Genomic DNA, 21,625 nt, shown 5'->3' on the forward strand with positions numbered 1-21,625 from the left:
CCTCTCCCACCTTCAACTGCTTAACACATGCTTTCGTCTTATCTTTACTCGGATGGGGTCAACACGTAAGGAGTGTTGAAGCCCATGGTTTTGCAGCCAGATGGCCTGGGTTCAAATCCTTACTGTCCCACTCCCTGTAGGCAAGCTTCTTCACCTGTCTGGGCCTCACCTGCAGAACGGGGATAACAGTAGTATGTGTATTTGTTGGGTACGGTCCCTGTAATGCAATACAGAGCTTGATAAACCTCTGTTTTCCCAGTTACAAAGGCTTTACCAGAGGTGTTTCATGGTGTGCCTACAGCCCCTTCAAATGGGCTCTGTTTTGATCCAGGTTCTGGCTGACAATGAGCCATGGTTATACTTCAGGATACTACCCATCGAGCCCTAGTGACTTGGGCACACAGTGGTCAGCTGATCCAGGCTGGCCAGCAGCTTCTGACCCAGCACATGAAGCTGAGTTGAGTGAAAAGATTCTTTTCTCTTTTTGAACTAGGAAATAAGAACCAATGCGGACTTGCTAGGTGTCCTTATAGTAAATCTACCTTTGTGGATGGTCATAATACGAGCAGGTCTCTGTTCTTTTGTGCCCATTGGAAAGATCCTCCAAGGAACAAAAGCTTAATTCATATACAGCTCATCTATGTCACACTGCAGATACATGCACTTAAAAGACCAGATTTTGACTTAGGGAACAAATTTCTAGTGGCAAAATTTGGGGTCATCAGCAAAATGGCTGGAAGGCTTTCTGTCTATTTCTTTTGAAATAGACTTTTTAGGCTGTTGGTGAAATACCTAAGACTTGAACAAAATTAGTCTTAGCCCCCTTTTAATATCGACCCCTATTTCAAATCCAGATGCTACAACGTCCATACATTTAATCAGGATGAAAGTCGTTTTTGTTTTTTGTTGTTTTTTTTTTTTTTTAAATCAACAGAGTTCACAGGTGAAAGTCTTCATGAGTTAAGGTGAGTACAGAGCAAACCCTTTCCTGGTTAACTTCCTTGTCACTCTGGAGAACGTCTCTACCAAAGCCTGGAGCTTTCTGGAGCTAGGGATGTGGGAGGAGGTAGAAGAGAAGAAACAGCCAGTAATGACAGCTGGTGAGGGTTAATGAGGGCCCATGATGGGGTCCAGGCAGAACAGAGAGAAGAGAGCCAGTCATCCTCCACCCATCAATAATGCACTCTAAGCCGGGTACCATGTTAGATGCTGGGAACAGACCAATGTTCAAGATGGACGCCATACCTGGCCCCAAGGTTATTACATGTTAATGGGGGAGGCAGACATTCAAATAATCACACAGTGAAATCACCACAGATCACAGATAAATGTGACAAAAGAAACAAATGAGGTGCTGTGATAAGAAGTATGTTAATGTTGTGGTCAGGTGAAGGCTCTAGTCACAAGACAAGGTGGGCAAAGACTGCCCCAGCTGGAGGGAGCAGTAAGCATGGGACACGTGGGGATCTCATGGCATGGAGAGAAAGACACCGATCGTGGCTGGAACTGGCCGATGAGAAGGACGGAAATCAAGATGAGTTTGGTAAGAAGGCCGGGGGCTAAGTTTTACATGGTCTTGGGGATCATGGTCAGGAGCTGGGTTTCATTCCGAGCACAAGGGAAGCCACTGGCTAGGATTAAGCAGGGGAGGAGCAACAACTCATTTATGTTATATAGTCATTCATGCCACTGAGTGGAGCCTGGACGGCAGGGTCCAGCCTCGGGGTACAGGTCAAGTCCACAAGACCCTGAGGAAACCAACACAGACAACAATCAGGTGGGAGGGGGGGCTGTGATGGAAGGAGGGGAAGCAAGATTTCTTGAGTAACTGGTTTGTGGGGTGCCATGCACTGAAATGGAGAAAACCAGGGGCTTCTGGATTGAAAGTGGATTGAAAGCTTCTGGACTGACAGCGGGATTTTGGTTGAAAGCTCAAATAAGCATGTGGGTGTGCGGCAGAAACCTGGAGCTCTCAGCAGACAGGTCTTGGTTGGTGAGGGAGAGATGGGTGCAGATCAGAAGGCGAAAGAAGACCTTCGGGAGGAAACGTCCTGGGAGAGGCAGAGCAGCAGGGACAGAAGAGGAGCAGCAGCAGAAGGAGGTGAAGGCAGGTGGCAGAGGGAGGGAACGCAGAGCTTCGGGACTCGGGAGATGAGGGCCAAGGGTCGGTGGAGGGGGACCAAAGGGAGATGTCTGGTTCTGTCATTACCCGCTGAGGACAGCAGCAGCAGCAACAGCCAGAACTTACTGAGGGTCTCCCGCGTGCCAAGCCTTGTGACCACGGTCTCAGATACACCATCTCTACGGCCAGAACCGCGAACGGATACCATCACGATGATGAGGACGATGGCGACGATGAGCATGACAATGACGATGATGATGGAACCCGAAGCTCAGAAGAGTTGAACAACTGATCTAAGGTTTCCCAGCTCTCCAGTGTTGGGAACTGAACGCAAGTGTGACTAGCTCCGACCGTCAGAGTCCTAGAGACTGTGTATTAGTACAAAGACCAACAACACACCTTCCAGGTCATTTCTGCTTCCCTGGCCAGCTGCCTTGTTCCAGGCAAGCAACTATGGACTTCTCACCGTCTTCCTGCCACAGAGCAATCCAATGTTTCCCCCCGCCCCCCCGCCACCCCCGCTTGCTCCCTTCAGGAGCCCAAGTCAACGCCCTTCCTAACTGCCAACTCAAAGCCAAACCATATCTGTTCCTCGGTTTCCCTTCAGGAACTAGAAGAGACCAGATGCTTGCGTGTGGATGACGAAGCGCCTGACCTGGAAATAACAAAATAACCAATAGAAAACCTCTCTGAGCTGAAGACGCCAGTTAGCAAATAGACTGAACAATGAAACCCCTTCTTATGAAGCAGTCATAAACACCAGAAAACACATGAAGAAAAGCTTATTAGCAACTAGTGAATGGAGAGTAAAGTAATGAAGGAAAATGGACAGGACTGGTATCTTGGAAGTTCTGTAACTTTACTGAGGGCCACGAAGGGAAATTCAAATGGAGAGAGAGAGAGATGTCCCATATTCCTAGATGGGAAGATTTAATGCTCTGTACCTGTCAACTCTCTCCAAACTCATACGAACATTAATTTGGTTATATTAAAAAAATAGCAACATGGTGTTTCAGGAACCTGCCAAATTATGGTACAACTAGACTATCCCCATCTTGCAGATAAGGAACCCAAGGGCTCAGGGGAAGAAAGTGGAGTAGATTTTAGGGAAATTAAGGTGGAAGCACAAAAAGATACCTGCATGATGTTCACTGCAGTTGTGTGTGGACGTGTGTGGGCAGAGGAGGAGAAGAGCAGATCACAGGGGCCCTAAGCTCTGTCACAAGGAACATGGGCTGTGGGGAATCTCTGGAAGGCTTAGCGGGGGCAGCAGTGCTAAAGGGACAGGCTGGTAAGAGCAAGTCCGTGGTTTACAAAGCCCACCCTGGCTTCAGTGTGGAGAAGGCACTTGAAGGGGGCAGATCTGCAGACAATGAGGTGAGTCAGGGAGCAACAGGAGGTCCCAGAAGGAGACAGAAGGACAGAAGGACAGGGGCGCCCAGCTTCCATAGGCACCGAGGATGGAGAACTCGCACGAGTTGGCATTGGATGGGATATGGCCGGCTGAGCGAGAGGGAAGAGCCAGGGATGACTCCTGAGTGTCTGGCGTGAGAAACGGAATGGGCAGTGGGTCTGCTCATCCAAACAGAAGATAGAGAAGGAAAAGCAGGGCTGAGAGGATCATGAGCCCAAGTCTGGACATCCTGGGGGTTATTTCAAGCAAGTCTGACAGCACAGTACTGCTATAATCCACTGGGATTATAGAGAACTTATCTTTGGGGCTAGCAAGCCATTAGGGGAAAATGTCCTATTTGGGGGTGGGAATTGGAGGCAGAATACCACCTACTTTATGTACCCCAAATGCGAAGCAGGCATGTAGCCTGGAGTGATAAAGCAGTATAAGAGCTTGGGGGTGGGTATGGCGTCATGGCTGGTAAAAGCCTCCCCAGCAAGACCCTCTCTGGGCTCTTCCCACACTCCTGTCGGAGGCCGAGTCTGCTGCGGTTTCGCGGTTTTCTCTCCTCTACCCCAGCACTCCCAGATATTTAGCTTATGCTTTTGTACATTTGACAAACTGTTGGTTGGCACTTGACACCTCTTTCTTTTCTTTTTTCTTTTCTTCCTTCCTCCCTTTTTTTTTTTTTTTTAAAGATTTTTATTTCTTGAGAGACAGAGAGAGAGAGAGAGAGAGAGAGAGCATGAGCAGCGGGGAAGAGGCAGAGGGAGAAGTAGACTCCCCACTGAGCAGGGAGCCCAATGTGGGACTCGATCCAGGACCCCGGGATCATGACCGGAGCCAAAGGCAGACGCTTAACTGACTGAGCCACCCGGGCGTCCCAACTGACGCCACCTTCTTACTATAATCTCCCTCCTCTCTGATATCAGAGTGTGTTCTCCTTCATTTGTCACATTCCTTCAGATGTGACACTGTTTCCGAGGATGGTAAGACAGCTGTCAAGAGGAACGCATGTGACTAAAGCCAACCTTTCTATCGATGACACAGGAACGTCTGCGGGCTCTGTTTCCTTAACCTGTAACCATCTTCATCGTCCTGATCCTTGCAGTTGGCTATTCATCGTGGTGTTCGGAAAACAGGTCAGCCAAAGGAGAGCTAGCTTTTCCCCTCTGTTTGACACTCCTCTGGCCAACCTGCCAGCTAGGGAGAGCAGAACCGAGGCGCTCTCCATCACCTGAGGCAGAATACCCACCCAGAGGAATCCAAAGGAAATGGTCCAAGCAAGAGTTACACTCGCAAATCTGACTCCAGGAAATGAGAGAGTAGCTTTATGGGGATGTATTTTCTTTTTCTTTATCCAAACTACAGAAATGCGTGTATCTGTCTTCTGGCAAATGGGTATCCCAGACATCAGCACAAGTGGAAGAAAGAGCTTGTCTGTGGTTGCTGTAGAGATTAGACAGGGACTCCCAGGGGGTCAGAGTGGGTGGTAGGGCATCCTCAAGAGGAAAAACGGGGTGTTCACAAATACAGATCCCTGAACTGTGACCTCGGGTGATAAGCATCTGAGAGACTTACCTTACAAAGCTCACAGGGCAGCCCAGGGTAACTTGGGAATCCCACACCATCAGAGAATATTTTTGACACTGACAAAAAGTTGTGGATAATTAGAACTGCCTTTTCTTACACGAAGGAGTTTTCTCCCTTTCTATAAATATTTAACCTTCTGTGTTTGCAATAAAAATTCTCCGAGTTTGCATTTCATGGGGTGAAGATATCAACTCAAGCAAAGTGCTCAGCGTGCCAAGCTTCCAACGGAGAGCTTTGGCGACGCATGGAACGGTTCCCTTCATTCTCGAAGCTTAAACGGCGCGCGTCTTTTAAAATTTAAAAACAATTTTCTTGAGCAGCTAAATGTTTCCAACAACTTCTGTCTGGAGGGATTAAATGAGAGTTCCTTTTATTTTCTGGAGTCATTTTATTAATCAAACGCAAAAAGGCCATCCATTCAACGGAGCCTGGTGGAAACAGTAACCCTGAATAATATTCAAGGATTTTCTTTTGAAGCTGAGAGCCGGCAATTACTGTACTGCAAAAGACTATTTTACTATGGTACATTTCCTCAGGAGAGGAAATGATTTTTGAGAATACTGAAGCCTTTTTTATTCTAAAGCGGGCCAGCAACACCTGTACACAATCTTTCTAGACAACAATAAGACTTTTCTGAGGTTTCGTGTCATGACCATTTAATTTAATAGCGCCGAGAGTTTAAACAGGACACTAATACCTCAGTTAGCTGGCACGACTGGCGAACTGGGGATTCCAGTTAACTTAATTTTTCCATCAACTAACAGGAACCCATTTATGCAATGAAATTTCCTCACCAGGATACAGGGGATCTGGACATCTCTTTGCAGGTATGTACAATTTCATGTTTTGTCTCTCAGTCTGACATTTTTTTTTTAGAAGAAAAAAAATCAGCATTTTTGCCCCTCCATAAATCTTCAAATTAATAAACCAGTAATCAAGCACATGTGAGAGGCCTCTCCAAAAGGGGGGGGGGGGTTAAATTTCACACTGATAGTCTCCAGCTAAAGAAAATAAACTTAGCAAGGGAAATAAAATATATTCCTCTGAATCTGTGTAGCATTCATTTCACATGCTACACATCGACCTGCACCTGGGGAGACAGAGATACACAATACATGTTTATTCGGACCCTAGAGGCTCACAGTTTACATACAGGCGAAGTTGAGAACTTCAGAAGACGCCAGAAGTGACAGGTGTTTTAAAATTTTTTTCTTTAAAAGTGTAAAAAGCTACTCTTGCTTTTGAGAAGTCAAGGCAAGTGAAATGTACTTTTTGAAATGATTAGTGGGAAGAAAATAAATTTAGAATTATCCCTAGATCTTTTTTTCCACCAGCGGAAAATAAGGACTGACTTTTTATCTTGACCTCAGCTTGGCAGAATTAGAAAGCTTCAAAGATTCTCAGAATAGTGGGGCGCCTGGGTGCTCAGTCAGTTAAGCTTCCGACTCCTGATTTCGGCTCGGGTCAGGACATCGGGGCTGTGAGATAGAGCCCAGCATTGGGTTCCTTGCTCAGTGGGGAGTCTGGAACTCTGTCTCTCCCTCTGCTCTTCCCCTGCTCTCTTGCTCGCTCCGTCTCTCTCAAATAAATAAATCTTAAAAAAAAACAAACAAAAAACCCCCGATTCTCAGAAATGTGACAGGCAAATGGGGAAAAGTAACTAAAGGAACTTTCTGGCATAATTTGCCTTGGGCCCGAAGACCCCCAGTCAGTTTTTCTAGTTTCTAGGTCTCGTACTTGTCTTTTAATTACCAGATGCAAAGTCTTTCCAAGTCATGGGTGGGTCTTGATTTCTTTTCTCTGATGGTTTCCAGCAGGCAACCTTGGCCTCGGGATCTTAAGTTTTCTGGAATGCCAGGTTCCCTTCTCCCTGCTTCCCGGGGCCCCCGCCCTGCTGGAGATCCCGAGCCAGTGGATCTGGGATGGGGCTCAGGAATTTGTATTTTTAGAAAGATTATCACGTGATTCTTATCATTAAGGAAGTTTGAAAAATATGTCCCTGGATAAGACGATCTGCCTAAGAATCATGGGGGGGTGGGCAGGGCAAAGTGGGGGGAGGTGATGGTGCCGGGAGCGAAAAGCACATTCCCAGGCCCCACCAGCCGGAGTGGCAGATTCATTAAGCCTGGGGTGGGGCTTGGAGATCTGCGTTTTCAACCAGCACCTCGGCCGACATCTGGTTGACAGAAACACTGCCCTCCGTGCTGCTGGACACAGACAACCAGAATCAGGAGGAAGCCCCGAAAAGGTCCGCAGTACTGATACAAAGCTGGGGCATCCAGAACACCTGCCTCTCCCCACGCCCTCCCCAGCTCCGGGAGCCCCGGGCTGCTTCCTGTCACTCCTGATCTACCCTAGTTGGGCCACTTCTCCAGGGCCCCAGCAGCGGCCAGGGTTAAGGCCAAAGCACAGCCAAGATGCCATTTTGGCCCCGACCCATGATCTAGGACATGGTGAGAAACGACAACAGTCGCCTTAGGGAAAAGTGGCAGAATGTCTTTTGGAACGGTCATGGCTTGGGGCGATCGCACCTAGAAATCATGAATAAAGCTGTCATTGGCAGCTCTGGGACGAACACGCAGCTCCCTATGAGGTCTGCTTGAAACAAACCTGTCTCCACCACCAGCTGCTATAGCACTCATGCTTAGAGAAACAAATACTTCAAAGACAAACAACACCTTCCCATTTTTCCCTTTAAACATGACTAATTTTGCTCAATACTTCTGAAAAGTTGTAACAAACTTCTGGAAAGCCCACATTCCTGCACTGGGCCCTTGCCAATAACTGTACGGACCTCGCTCTCCCGGAACGCCAAGGGAAGTATCAGATGTGGTACAGCTAAAAACTTAAATATAGGGCAAGATCATAACTGGGATGCACAGCTACAATCGAACGCTTCCCCACGTGGTCTGACCCCAGCCTTTCCTCCAAGAGGCTGAACTCCCAACTTACCCGGTAGTTCAGCTCTGCCCACATGGCTCTCATTCACATCTTAAGGATTCCGAATGAAAACAAACTTGCGTTAGCACAAGCAGGCTGCTTCTCCAGAAAGGACAAGGGAAGGGACGTGGTTCAGCCCACCCACAGGCACTCTTCTCTGACTTGTAAATATCGATGTGCAACACACCATTATTTTGGCTTTGGAAGACTATACTGTCTGCTTCATTGGGGTGGGAAATTACCAAAGGGGGGCAAAAAAAAAAAGAAAAAAAATCTCATCTTGAACACGGCCAGAGCTGAAGATTCTTATGCATGAACAGTACAAATGGTTGTCTTTCAGTTTGAAAAGAAAAAGCTCCCCCACCAAAAAAAAGGTTTGCTGGGGAAGCTTTGCAGTGGTATTTTACCTCAACACATCTTTCAAGTTGGATGGCTTGTAAGCGCATGGCTTTGGTTCTGGTCTTCCGCCTTCAGACAACTCTAAGCTGTCTGTGGCAGCTGCAGAGGCCGGGTCTTGAAATGAAATAAAGAAATAATTGCTTCGGGGAACAAAGGAAGAAAAAAAAAAACCCGCTCTCTTAGCTGGACTGCACGGCCTCCGGGGAATGTGTGTGGTATGTGTTCCTGATTAATACTGTGCGGTGTGGTGAGGAGGAATCCCTGAGCAAGCCCAGAGCATCAGAAAGACGTGTGATGTGGTCAAAAGCGCGGCTTTCAGAGGCGTATACCTGGACTGGAATCGCGGCTCCGCCACTGATCTGCTACGTGACCTTGACAGAGGGCCTTGACCTCTGGGGTCTTCACTCCTTAGCTGCAGCATGGGACTAAGACCACCTACCAACTCGAGGGGGTGTGAGGGAGACTGGGGAGGACGACGTATGGCACATGCTGACTTCGGTAAAACTCCACACCCATGGTTGTACCTGCCCACCGCATCCCCCCACCCGCCAGAGGGAGAAGAAAGGGATTCGTCTATAAACCAAAAGAACAGGGAGGAGGCGAGACCCACTCAGATGGGTCAGTAAAATGCGGAAAGACAGTCAGGCCGTGGACAACAGGGCACAGATGGTAACAACTGATCGGGGTGGGAATCCAAAGTGGGAAGTTGACTGGTACCCCAGGCCCCTGGAAAGGCTCAGGGGTCGGGATGCACGAGGTAGTTCTAAAGGCAGAGCTGGAAACAGGGGGGGCTGGTTACAAATGACATGAGCCTCAGTTACATCCCAGAGCCCCTTCTGTCACCCTCCACGACCAGGCAGCTACCTCCCCACTATCCTTTCGGGAAAGAGGTTCAGAGGAGAAACTGGACCAGAGGAGTTCTAAACACGGGGCAGCCGACACAGGAGAAGGAAGAGATTAGGTGAGAGGTTGAAAATAGGGAAATTAAATACGACTTTTCATGTGGACCAGAGAGCTGGCTATCCCGTCCCCCTACTGAGCTCCCAGATGCCGCTGGCTAGGCTTCTATTCACCAGACAGGGGACTACAGGTCTCCCCTCGGCAGAAAGGGACCAACCAAAGAGAAAAAACCTGCTAGGGGCCATCTGGGGCTCCCAATAAAATAACTAGGTCCTTCCCTGTCTGATCATCCTCCAGGCAAAGTTACAACTCAAGAGACCCCACTGATGCATACACAACTTTTGGGTGTCTTTTGGTGTTTCATTCTTAAACAGTAATGGGTAGCCAAGCATCACTAGACATTTGATGCAAGAGAAAAAGAACCCCCCCCAAATCACTCCCCCTTCTCCCTGCCAACCATGCCCCACCAAAACCATGAAAAGGAATTGAGGGAAAAGACAAAGCAAACAACAGAAGAAACCGTCAAAGAAACACTAATTGATATCCTCAGAGATATAATGTCTACTAAAAGATTTTGTGTCTCTGAAACCAGAACTGAGCACCATTTAAAAATCAGAAAACCCAAGTTACAAAAATAAGACAGCGGCAGTAAACCAAGGGATAGATGTGAAGAAGTAGATGAAGAAATGTTCCGGAAAGGAACAAAAACACAAAGAAATGAGAAACAGGAGAGAAAACAAGGAAATCATCAATTTCTTTAGAAAGATTTATTTATTTGAGAGAGAGAGAGAGAGAAAGCATGAGCAGGGGGACAGAGCAGACTCCCTGCTGAGTAAGGAGCCGACGTGGGGCTCAGCCCCAGGACCCTGAGATCACAGCCCAAGCTGAAGGCAGATGCTTAGCTGACTGAGCCACTCAGGTGCCCCAGGGAAATCGACAAAATTAAACCAGGAGGCCCAACAGCCAACCATGAATGTAGAATGTGCCAGAGGGAAAGGAAAGGAAAAAGAGAGGAGGTACTTATCAAAGCTCTAACAGAAGAAAATATGGTCAGGACAAAGGCAATGAACTCCAGCCGGAAGGGTTCACAAAGTGGCCAACACCAGGACAGGGGGCTGGCATTATTCAAAAGTCTTCCGTGTGAGATCCAGAATGTTCACGCTAAGGAAAAGCTCTAAAAAGCAAACAGGACGTGTAACAAGACTCAGGACAAAATGGCACTGGACTTCTCAGGAGCACCACTGGGAGCCAGAAGACAATGAAAGATGCCTTTAGTGTTTGGAACACAAATCGTCCTTGGCGGAAAATTCTATACGCAGTCGATCTGTTAAACTGCGCGAGGCAGAAAGCGGGTATTTTCAGACATGCTGTATCTCAAGAAATATGCTTCTCAGACAGTCCCCATCAGAGAGCTAGGAGAGGGTGTGCCCCATCACCTAAGGAGGTAAACCAAGGAAGAAGATAACGAATTCCAAGGAAGGGGGCTCCGAGGGGAGATCAAGGGGAGAAAAGTGTCAGGAAGATATCAAAGTCCCAGGGCAGTGGAGGGGCAAGGGGCCTGGAGAGCTCGCAGTTGGGTTCGAACGGAAGCTCGGGGCTCAAGAGGGCTGAGCCCCGAACAGAGAGCAGAATACGGACAAGATGGGTCTGCTGGTGCGCAGCTCACAGATCCAGAGGCATTTCTCAGTTCCGCAGTAATTCAGGGCCAGAGTTATGAGAAGCAAAGGGAAAGGATGACACAAAGTCCAGGAAAACCAAAATACCGGGTCGGAAAGGAAGTCTAATTATAGTGAGCTACGTGGCCTGGGGAAAGGCACCGATATGATCAAAATGAAAATGCTGAACCATGATCTACCTAACAACTGTGACTGAACTCTGTTGGGGGCAGAGAGGAGGGGTGTGTGCACGCGTGTGCGTGCGTGTGCACGCGTGTGGGGTGGGGGGCAGCTGGTGAAAGGGCGACGTCCACCTTCCATGGCAGAAGTTAACAGACAACATCTCAAACCGCAGTTAGATCAAGTCCTAGGAGTACAAGCATATTCTGCAGAAGGAAGACAGTGCGATCCAGGGGAAACAGGTAGGAGGAGCTGAAAGCGCTCTCCTCGGGGGACCGGGGCCCAGGGGGAAGGGAGGTGAGGCAGGTCACCGTAGCTTTCTGTTCCTGGTTTGAAACAGACCGTGCACTTCTGTCTTCGTGAACTATGCCTGCACACTATTTCGAGTCATCCCCAGGCCAGAGTCTGTGTGAAATGCCTCCCCCTGCCTGCTGGCCATGGGGATCAAGGGCACCTGTGCAGCAGGGGTGGGGGGCTGGGGCGGGTGAGTTCCACCCCCATCTGAACCATACGGATCAGACCCAGTACCCGGGTGCAAGAGAGAGAAGAGAAACACAGACTCTCAACGGTCTCTGCTTGGCTGTCCCGCCAGCACATGGCCACACACAGAAAAGATTTCAACAAGCTGACCACACACTGATGATCATATGACTTTCGAGCGCACCCCAAACTGCAGGAGAAGCATCTCAGATCCCACTGTGCTACTGCACAGAGAAGGAACGTCAAGGAGCCTCTGGCGAGTCCCTATCTCTGGTTGAGAGGCATTTTTTTCAATCTAGGGCATCTCGAACTCTCCATGGCACGAGCAAAACGGAATCATCATCTCTATGTCCTGTATATACGTACACAGAAGCACACTGCTCACCAGTCCAGGGCGCCACCTTCTGAGGCGGTGCTGACTGCCCCTCCATCCAACTTCCCCCGCCCCACCAGGCTCATTCCCTTCTAGTGCAGTCTGCAGGGGGGGGCGGGGGGGAGGACACCCCTTGGGGGGCTTTCCCACTTGACCTAAGGTCAGCCACAAGAAGGACATGCAGCAGAGCCACAGAGAGCAAATTCTGGGAAGGGAGGAGGAGCCCATCAGATCTAAAAGGAGTATCAACACAAACACTGCTCATCGACCGAGCAGAGAGAGTTTCTGGGTGTTCTACAAAATCACTGTCGAATTAACATGCTGCCAGCACCGCGGTAAATACTCAGGCCAGGACAGAGCTAGCTCTTCTTGGAAAGCACTGTCCCTTTCTTTTCTGTTAGTATTGTCACTGGGTAAATAAATAGGTGACAATTCTTTTTGCATTTTGGTTTTCCAGGATTCTCTTCCTGGCGCTGAATTTGGTGTTTCAGCACAAGAGTAATTTAGTGCTTGATATATTCTATTTATGCTCTTGTCTACGGGTAAACGTTTTCAATTTCTTCAGCCGTGCTGATGTTAAACACACACACATATTTTATCATAAACTACTCCATATCTTCTTTGGAATACTAAGTTTATGAATTATAAATTAAATCTCTCCTGGGATCGTGGCTGGACTGTCCTTGTTCCAATCTGCTCTACAAGGTTCTTAGGTTCCAAGGTGGGAGAAGGAATGAGGCTCTCTGGACAGTCTGGAAGGCTTGCTGGCCGATCAGCCCAGCGCGCTGTTCCATCCGTAAGTCCCTGCCGGCCAGACTCCGTGAGCTTACCCATTTATTTATGCTGTTGTGTATATTTTGCTGTTGTTTCCAAGGAACGGTTCTGTTTGAAATTCTCCAGCCTTGCCTTAGTTGAACTAAGGGGAAGCAGGATTGTTTTTCCTCATACGCCTATGTGTTCCCAAGGGCTGGAAGCTGCCAGCCAACCAGACCAGAACCAGGACTCGGGAACAAGCAGCTTCTTTGCGTGGTCAGAGGGACACATCAGACAAGGGGTCCCTGAACATGAATCTCAGAAGGGTAAGGGCAGAGGCACCCCGAGAGTCCAAGCATGGTCTCAGCGGTGGTGCCCGGTGGTGGGGCTTCAGTGTGGACTGGCTTGGAGACCTCCCCCTGCAAGCTTCGGTATGTCACCACCAAGTGGCGGCAGAGAGAGTAACAGGCGCACAGGGCCAAGGGGGCTCCTGGTTCCCAGTCGGGAGACGGAATGCTCTTCCAAGCTGTGGCTCAGAATAAAAATAGAATCTGTTTATTAAACTTGTCTCTTTCATAACACAACACAGGCTAAGAAAGAGAACCACTCAGCAGACACAATAAAGGGAAAGCACTGGGTGTTTCTCTGGCTACCTGTGAAAGCCTACCCTCCAGCTTGCTCCGCTCTGAGCTCGGGCCAGACAAAAAGCAGTCTCCTCCTCCAACCGAACTCGGGCAAGAGTCCCCTTAGCTGTGCGTTTGGACCCCTCCAGCCTGGAAACGCTCACTCCTGGCCTCAGGTCTGCAAAAGCTGGTTGGTTTCCTCTTGCCCCTCTGTTTCTGATCTCCAAATGCTCAGGAACCCCTGAGTATTCAAATGTCGTGACCCGGTCCACCGGCCCCGTCCTTAAGCACAGGGCCTGACGCTGGGCCAGCGAGCTGGCCATCCGGAGACTATTTTCAACACAGATGAAGGGAATCTGCCAGAAAATGGGACAGAGCATGAAGCCTTCGTAACGATCATGACGGGTACTGGTTGGCTGGGCAAACAAATTCAACGCAGCAACATTCTGGAACTGGGTCGAGTCTTTAAGTAACAGCACACGCCTCCATAGCCACGTTCCTCCAGGTCTACCGATGGAGGAGGAAAGGGACCTACGAAGCACTTACTGGGGGCCAAGCGTTGTTCTTGTGTCTTAACTTTGTCATCCTCACAAACCTTACCACCAGAGGGATGTCTCTCCCTCTTGCTCCTTGCGCTGTGCCAACCTTGTCCCGAGGAGCTCTCTGCTGGCTGTGGGGTCAAGTTAGCAAGGCTCCGTGGCCAACACTGCAGCTGTTAGGGGCGAGATGACCCACACCCCCAGCTTCCGGCAAAGGAAAAACAAAGGGGTGTTCCAGGTCACACAGCTGGTAAGTAACAGAGGGGGCTCAGATCCACAGTCGGGCTGTGCTGCTCTCCCCCGAGCCCCGTACTTCCCAAGCTCCCCCCCACCAAAGGAAGTGGTTTGTTCCTCCCCCATCAGGCCAGGAAGGCTACACAGAGGGCTGGAATTTAGAGACTAGTATTGAAAATGACCACATCATAACCTGAGCGCGCGAGAAGGGTGCGTGTGAACGGTAAGACGGCTTTGGAGAATTCTTGGAGACCTGGTGAAGGGCCTTTTGGGTTATCTGATTACAGTGAAACAGGGGATGGGAGAGGGTCTGATGATCCCTCACCACTGGAAAACACAGCTGCAGAAGCACAGGACTCTAACTGCTTTTGGACTGAATCCTGCATGCTGTACTTTGCAGAGAGCCTTTACGTTCATGTGTATTTTGCACTCTGCAGTCGCTTGCTACAGAAGTGGGAGAAGTCTTCTTTGTTCACGGTGTCGCACTCTTAATGCTGCGGAGAGCCAGATACAGAAGGGGTTCCTTGGGGTGAGGGCAGAGGCAACTGCTGCTTCCCCACCATGGCCAGCCTTGGACGACGGTGGAACGAACAGCCGACGCCTGGTGTTTTGCAAGTCGGAGCTGTGTCAGCCTTATGCTCTTTACAACAGACATCAAAGAGCAGACTGGAAAGACTGAATCACCGCGCTAAGGCTTCTGGGCGCGGGCAGGGTGCACGGGAAAGGACTCTGAAAACAAGCATGAACAGAGGGATTGTGGGGTGCCTCCATGGGGAGGGACTGGGGGAACTGGGGGGGAGCAGGGAATCCTGGGTGTTGGCGTGCATGATGGACTGACTTATGTGCCCCCTCCTCAATTTGTACATTGAACCCTCACCCCCATGTGACTGATTAAGGAGGTAATGAAGGTTAAATTAGGTTATAAGGCTGGGAGTCCTCATCCAACAGGGCTGGTGTCCTTATAAGGAGAAGAAGAGACACTGATAGAGACACTCACTCTGTCTCCATCTCCCTCTCCCCCTCCTCCCTACTCCTCACACCTGGCACTGGGAAGGCCATGGGAGGACAATGCAAGGAGGAGGCCTCACCAGAAACCAGTGCTGCCAGCACCTGGATCCAGGACGTCCCAGCCTCCAGAACCGTTAGGAAACACATTTCCGTTATCTCGGTCACCTGACCCATGGTTTTTTTGTTAAGGAAGCCCTGGCAGACGGACACAGTGAGCCGTGGCCTTGACCCTTGGCCAACACTCGCTATTCTCTGTACACTCCCAAGATACCTCCTCCGTCAGGCCTTTCTCACCCAGCCTGGCCACTTCCTCCTGGATGCTCCCACTCTACACGAAGACATTCTGTCTGGGAACCTGTAGTGAGTCTGTCTGCCCCTACTTTTTAAAGACATAAGTCCGTCTGCCCCTTAGACACCAAACCTCTTGAAAGAAGACACCATCTTCTTCAACTTTATATTCCTAGTCTGGGCAGGTGGCAAACATCTCATAATTTCACGGAATAGACAAAGAAACAAATGAGTCTAGGACATGGTCTTGGAAACGTGCGTTTTAGCGTAAATGTAACGACAAGACTTATTCACTCGACTCAACAATCAAGAAGTATATAGCTTGGGTGGGGGGAACAAAGAATTAAATCATGAAGAGAGAACACTATAACAGCAAGAACATTTCTAGAAGATGACGCGACAAGAATGAAGGACTGGCAGCAGAAGAGAGTACCAATTCCACTCACTTGTATGAATGATGTATGATCGTGTATAATTAAACGGGAAGGGTTAGCAGCACAGAGAAGCTAAGTGCGTTTCAGAGGGGGACAAATGTGGTGGCTGCATCCTGCCTCTGGTGCCTGAATCCTGCCTCTGGTTTGGGGACTCGGGGCAAGACACTTAACTTCTCTGGGCTTCACTGGTCTCTCTCTCTTTCTCTCTCTTTTTTAAACACACATAAATTTTGCTACAGTATAACACACACACAGCAAAGACTCACACACAGCAAAGTTGCTTGGGGAAGAGCTCAGTGGATTCTTGAGTTGCAATATCTTGTAAACAGAGATAACACATGTACCTGTTGCAGAGGGCAGATGTGAAGGTCAGACGGTGTAACGCATAGAGTGCCCTCCGCCCGGGGCCTGGCACACAGGGAGCCTATTACTCCTACGGTGACCTGTCCTGCCTGTGACTGCGGTTCCAAACCTGACTCACACAGGGTCGAGCCCTGCGTCATTTTTTACACAGCTTGGTGCAGACTCAAGAAAAAGAGACACTGAATCCCGCTCCCAATACACCTGCGAATCTAGCAACTCAGCATTAGAATCCCCTTTCTGCCACCCTGCCCGCCACACTGGTTTAACAGACAGGCTCTTCATCTACTTAAAATGCCAACTACGCTTCCAGTTTCAAATGGAGCTAACGGAGGCAGCGGAACATATCTGGAAGTTTCTTTGGTCGGCACACGAGACAGAGAACCTCTCAATTCTCAAACAAGCCAAGTAAGGGCTCTGGAGCCAGGCAACGTTTGTTAGGGACACAATCAGAAGACAGGGACAGTTGTGGACCCCGGTGTATTTTGAGCAGCATGCTTATACACCAAGTAACCTCTGTGTACCGAACAAGGCCAGACCAAACCGTCACTTAACTGGGGGTAGCCTGACAAGTAGAAAGAAGTCCTTCCTCTCTACTCCTGAATGTCTTCCCTCCCAGGATTTTGGGCTCAGGGTGCCTGAAATTCCACCGCAGGGGCGTTCTGTTTAGGAATCTGTCATTCTTAGTCTGTTTGCATCTGAAATGGCAAGATGGTTGGCTGGGACGAGACTTTCTGTCCCTGGTATGTGAGCGTGAATGAACTTGGGATTCCTGTGCTCTAGAGCAGAAGACAGCAGACCCCGGAGACAGGCAATGACAGAAGAGCAGTGCATGTGAGTACGTGTACAGTGCGTAAGCTGGCGGGGCAGGCGCTGGAGAGGATATGGAACATCCTGACCCCTGCACCTTGGGCCCCCAGCTGGCCCCCCGGGACCCATACATAGGCAGAGGACAGAATCTGGCAACCAAAAGGCCGATGGAGGAACTAGTCCAGGATTTCCTGAGCGGCTTTCCACCCTCCTCCTCACCCTGTTCCGCTCCTGTCTCATCTCTTGCCTCTCCCACGAATGCTCCGTAAGCCGACATATTTCTGTCCTTCGACTTTAACTGAGTGGCACCCATTCCTGCAAACGTTTCTCTGCAAGTCCTCAGAAAACCCAGGTTCTCCTAAGTAGGGAGGGCGGATGTGGCTGGAGGGGAATTTACAGTCTGTGACCAATTAGCCAGATGGGCTAACCCTCCCACCTGGTTTTTCTCTTGTCAGCGTTTCGTGAGCTCCCTCACTTTCGCTGGCCCCCCGTTTGCGGAAGGTCATTTCCCTCTGGCCTTGGGGGTTCAGGGTCTGAGGGCCGTTTGGGTTCACGTATGCTCTTGGACTTCAGATGGCCCTGGCGACCAAGACACGCTCTCCCCAACAAGCGTCTTGGCCCAGGCAGCCTGACCTTTGCTTCTAGATGCGTATCTCAACATTGTTTCCACACTTCTGTGAGCTCCAGCTTTGCAGCTGGGGCAAATGTGGTTCCGTGATTAATTCCAAACATATGCCGCACTGAACGCTGGGTCTTAGCATACATATCTGCATATCATTTCCAAGGCAAACTGAGGAACGGATTTTGAGCTGTAAAAACCCATGATCTGAGAGGAGGAGGGGACGGCCTGTTTCAGTCTTTGTTCTTACACGGTTTAACGTGCTACTTCTGGCCTCCAGTCAGGGGAGCTGGGCTGCTTCTCGTTCTAAAGGTCATCCTTTCAAATTCTTTGTCACTGTGAATGCCGTGTAAACTCCCTGACTTTCAGTCTGGGTTTGCCTTCATCAACCAGCCGACACTGGGAGATGGAGAGGGCTGTATGTGGTTATCTAGCTGAGATCTTGGAACCCAAACTAGGTATGGACATAAATCACATAAGACAAACATTCATCTCACCTTTTTTTTCTTTTTAAACAAATTTCCAGGGTTGAAAATTCCCCCATCGTTTCCAAAGCCAAAGAAACTGGACATGACACATCCCGACAAAGGCATTACGATGCGTTACATACTCGCTTTCCTTTTCAGGCATGGGTTTACTTTCCCAAGAACAGTGCCATTTACAAACACAAAATCACAAATGTTGCTTTTTCTAACCTGCATTTACTTCCCATGCAACCACTGTTTTTTTTAAAACTGACATTTCCTCTCTGTCCTTTTTTTTTTTTTTTTTTTTTTTTAATTTTAGAGAAAGGGAGAGAGGGAGTGAGCAAGCACGAGTTGGGGGAAGGGCAGAGGGAGAAGCAGACTCCCTGTCCAGCAGGGAGCCCGACTTGGGGTTGGATCCCAGGACTCTGGGATCATGACCTGAGCTGAAGGCAGAGGCTTAACCCACTGAGCCACCCAGGCGCCCCTCCTTTCCATCTCTTCATTCCTCCGTTGGCGAGGTGGTCAGCATGTGCTCTCTCTTAAGCCATCTCTGGCGTCTTTGAAAATTCTCTACAACTCCACATTCTTACTACTACTACACAGAGGTCCTGACATTTAAAACCTATGTCATCCACATCTCCCCCAGGGATGTGCAGTAAGTACAGATCTCCATCAACCAACCCCCACTTCCTTTTGTATACTTGTAGTTTCTGATCAGATCATTTATTTGTACCTTCTTCCGGCTCTTTTCATATTGGCAAACCGATTCCCCGAATCATATGGCATGATAACAAACTCATAATGTCTAATGCCTATCTTTGGCTGGAAAGGCTGAGCATAGTAATAGGTGGGAAGGGAGTGCGCCTTCTAGGTCTAAGGAAACCCTACACGCCTAGTGGAGAGCCAGCGCTCAAAATAATGTGAGTGGCATTAGTGTATCAGATGTTAGATCTCTGAATACCCAGCTCCTAGTTCCCTGACTTCTATAAAAACTGTTCTAGGAGAAAAGCCTTAAAAATCAGGTGTCAACACCGGATCTTATTTTAAGCCTAGGACAGATGATAAACTAATACCAAGATGAAAAATACACCAATTAAGCTGGCTTTCTGACCCTGGGCAGAATTTTCTGAGCTAATCTCACTATGTATGCCTGCTACTCTGATGAACTTTAGAAGTGTGATGTCAAGGAGCCCCCCAACTCCCTCTGGGATTCTGAATCAGAGTGTGAAATTTATAAACTAACTTGGGGGGAATCTACATCTCTACACTTTAGGCCTGCCTATCTAGGAAAATGGCACCTCCCTACATTTATTCAAATCTTCTGTCTGTAGCTATGATTTTTCCTACCCGCTATCACCCAAGCAACCTGCATAAAATAGCTGAAAAAACAACTTGCCTGCACCTTTGACCAGGGGCTAAGCCAAACACAGGCACTCATGTTTCATAGATGGATGCAAGACCCCAGCCGGGACCCAAAGCAACCTTTCCCACGACCCTCCTGATTGTTGTTAAGGAAGGAATCCTTCCAGAGGAAGACGGACTTGAACGTGTGGCTGCCCGGTGCAGTGCTCTCCACCATGAGAAGAAAGACAGTCTGTGGCAGGAAAGCAGGAAGCCCATGCAGAGATGATAAAGGAGGAACGGTGCACAGCCCCACCACTAACCCCGCGGTGCCTCTGTGTGCATCAGAAACAATTACTTCTTGCATATGCTAAAAGTGCTGCCCTAAATATATGACTCTGTGATGACTGTGACCCTGACTGGCAAGCACGTGGATTTAGAGCTGTGCACACTCCCAACACCTATGCCCTGCGGTCCTAACATAAACAGTCCTGGGGGCGCTGAGGATCCTGTTCTGCTCCGTAAGGTTTCAGTTCCTCTAGCTGTGACCTGAAATTCTTCTGGGTATGACATTCCCCCCACCCCCAGTTCCAGCTCTGGGGAGCACCCCTCCTTTGCTTTTGCTTCAGCTACAGTTGGGTCTCAAACCTGAGTAGTGTTTTAGTTTTCTTCAAGGTCCCCTACTTCTTGTTGAGTTTTTGTAGCTATTGGTTTGTTGTTTGCGGGGTTTTGTTTTAAGCAGGCTCCATATGTGGGGCTTGAAGTCACGACCCTGAAGATCAAGACCTGAGCGGAGATCGAGTTGGATCCCCAACCAGATGTCCCTGGAGCCACCATCAATGTGTCCTCTCTGTTCTCTGTGACATTTTCTAACTGGTTAGGGGTGTTTGTGAGAACCACCTTTTGTGTATTTATCTTGTAACTGGCAAAGGGCTTGGCTTTCTTTCTGGTTTTTAGTGGATTCTCTTGAATTTGCCAGGTAGAGTCTTACAAATGTTTACAAACATGCTAGGTTTGATTCCACCTTATTAATTTACTTATCTGCACACTGTTGAGGTGAATGATGGGCATCAGCAGTGAAAGGAGACATTCTTATTTTGTCCCTGATCTGATCTTGTAAATTTTTACCATCAAGCAAGACAGCAGCATTTAGTCTGCAATAGTTATTACTGGGTATGATATCATCTTTAATTCCTAGCTTGAAGAGCTGCTTTTCAAAAAAATCTTTATTTTTTTAATTTTTTTATTTTTTTTAAGATTTTATTTATTTATTTGACAGAGAGAAATCACAAGTAGATGGAGAGGCAGGCAGAGAGAGAGAGAGGGAAGCGGGCTCCCCGCTGAGCAGAGAGCTCGATGTGGGACTCGATCCCAGGACCCTGAGATCATGACCTGAGCCGAAGGCAGCGGCCTAACCCACTGAGCCACCCAGGCGCCCCAAAATCTTTATTTTTTTAATGTGCTTTTCCCTGGTGCGCAATATATACTGTTTTCCAATAATTCCCCAATGTTGAGCAATTTATACATGGTTTTTTCCCATTTATATATATTATTTGGTTAGGTATCTACTTGTCTTGGCCTATTTATTTTAATTTGGGAAGTCTAGTTTCTTATTGTTGCATTCCACTACTTCTTTGTATACATTTCATGCAAATCTTTCTTCAGATAAGTGTTTTGAAGACATAGTCTCCTAGCCAGTGGCTTGCCCTTCCATTCTTTGAATGCAGTCTTTTACAGAGCGGACATTGTAAATTAATTAAAGTTCATATTGTCAGGGGCGCCTGGGTGGCTCAGTGGGTTAAAGCCTCTGCCTTCAGCTCCGGTCATGATCCCAGGGTCCTGGGATAGAGCCCCGCATTGGGCTCTCTCCTCTGCGGGAAGCCTGCTTCCTCCTCTCTGCCTGCCTCTCTGCCTATTTGCGATCTCTTTCTGTTCAATAAACAAATAAATAAATAAATCTTTAAAAAAAAATAAAGTTCATATTGTCATTTTTTTCTTGGATCACGGTTTCTATGTCATATAGGAAAATTAATCACCAAACTTTAACCCATGTAGATTTTCTCCTAAGTCCCCCACCATAATTTTTATAGTTTTGCATTTTATATTTAAGGCAA

General features: G+C 48.5%; 1 protein-coding gene across 3 annotated transcripts in view; it reads right to left on the bottom strand.

Moving 5' to 3' along the window:
• STX8 (syntaxin 8) overlaps nt 1–21,625 on the bottom strand; it is a 243,884-nt gene that overhangs the window by 18,974 nt on the left and 203,285 nt on the right. The window contains exon 8 of one of the 3 annotated variants that reach the window (XM_032321204.1): nt 14,337–14,913. The exons of the other annotated variants lie outside the window; for them this stretch is intronic. Coding sequence (XP_032177095.1) covers nt 14,873–14,913 — 41 coding nt within the window. The 3' untranslated portion in view covers nt 14,337–14,872. Of the gene's footprint in view, nt 1–14,336; nt 14,914–21,625 lie in introns of those variants that run through there. 3 annotated transcript variants of the gene reach the window in all.

The sequence above is a fragment of the Mustela erminea genome, chromosome 18 (assembly GCF_009829155.1).
Source record: "Mustela erminea isolate mMusErm1 chromosome 18, mMusErm1.Pri, whole genome shotgun sequence".
Classification (NCBI taxonomy): domain Eukaryota; kingdom Metazoa; phylum Chordata; class Mammalia; order Carnivora; family Mustelidae; genus Mustela; species Mustela erminea.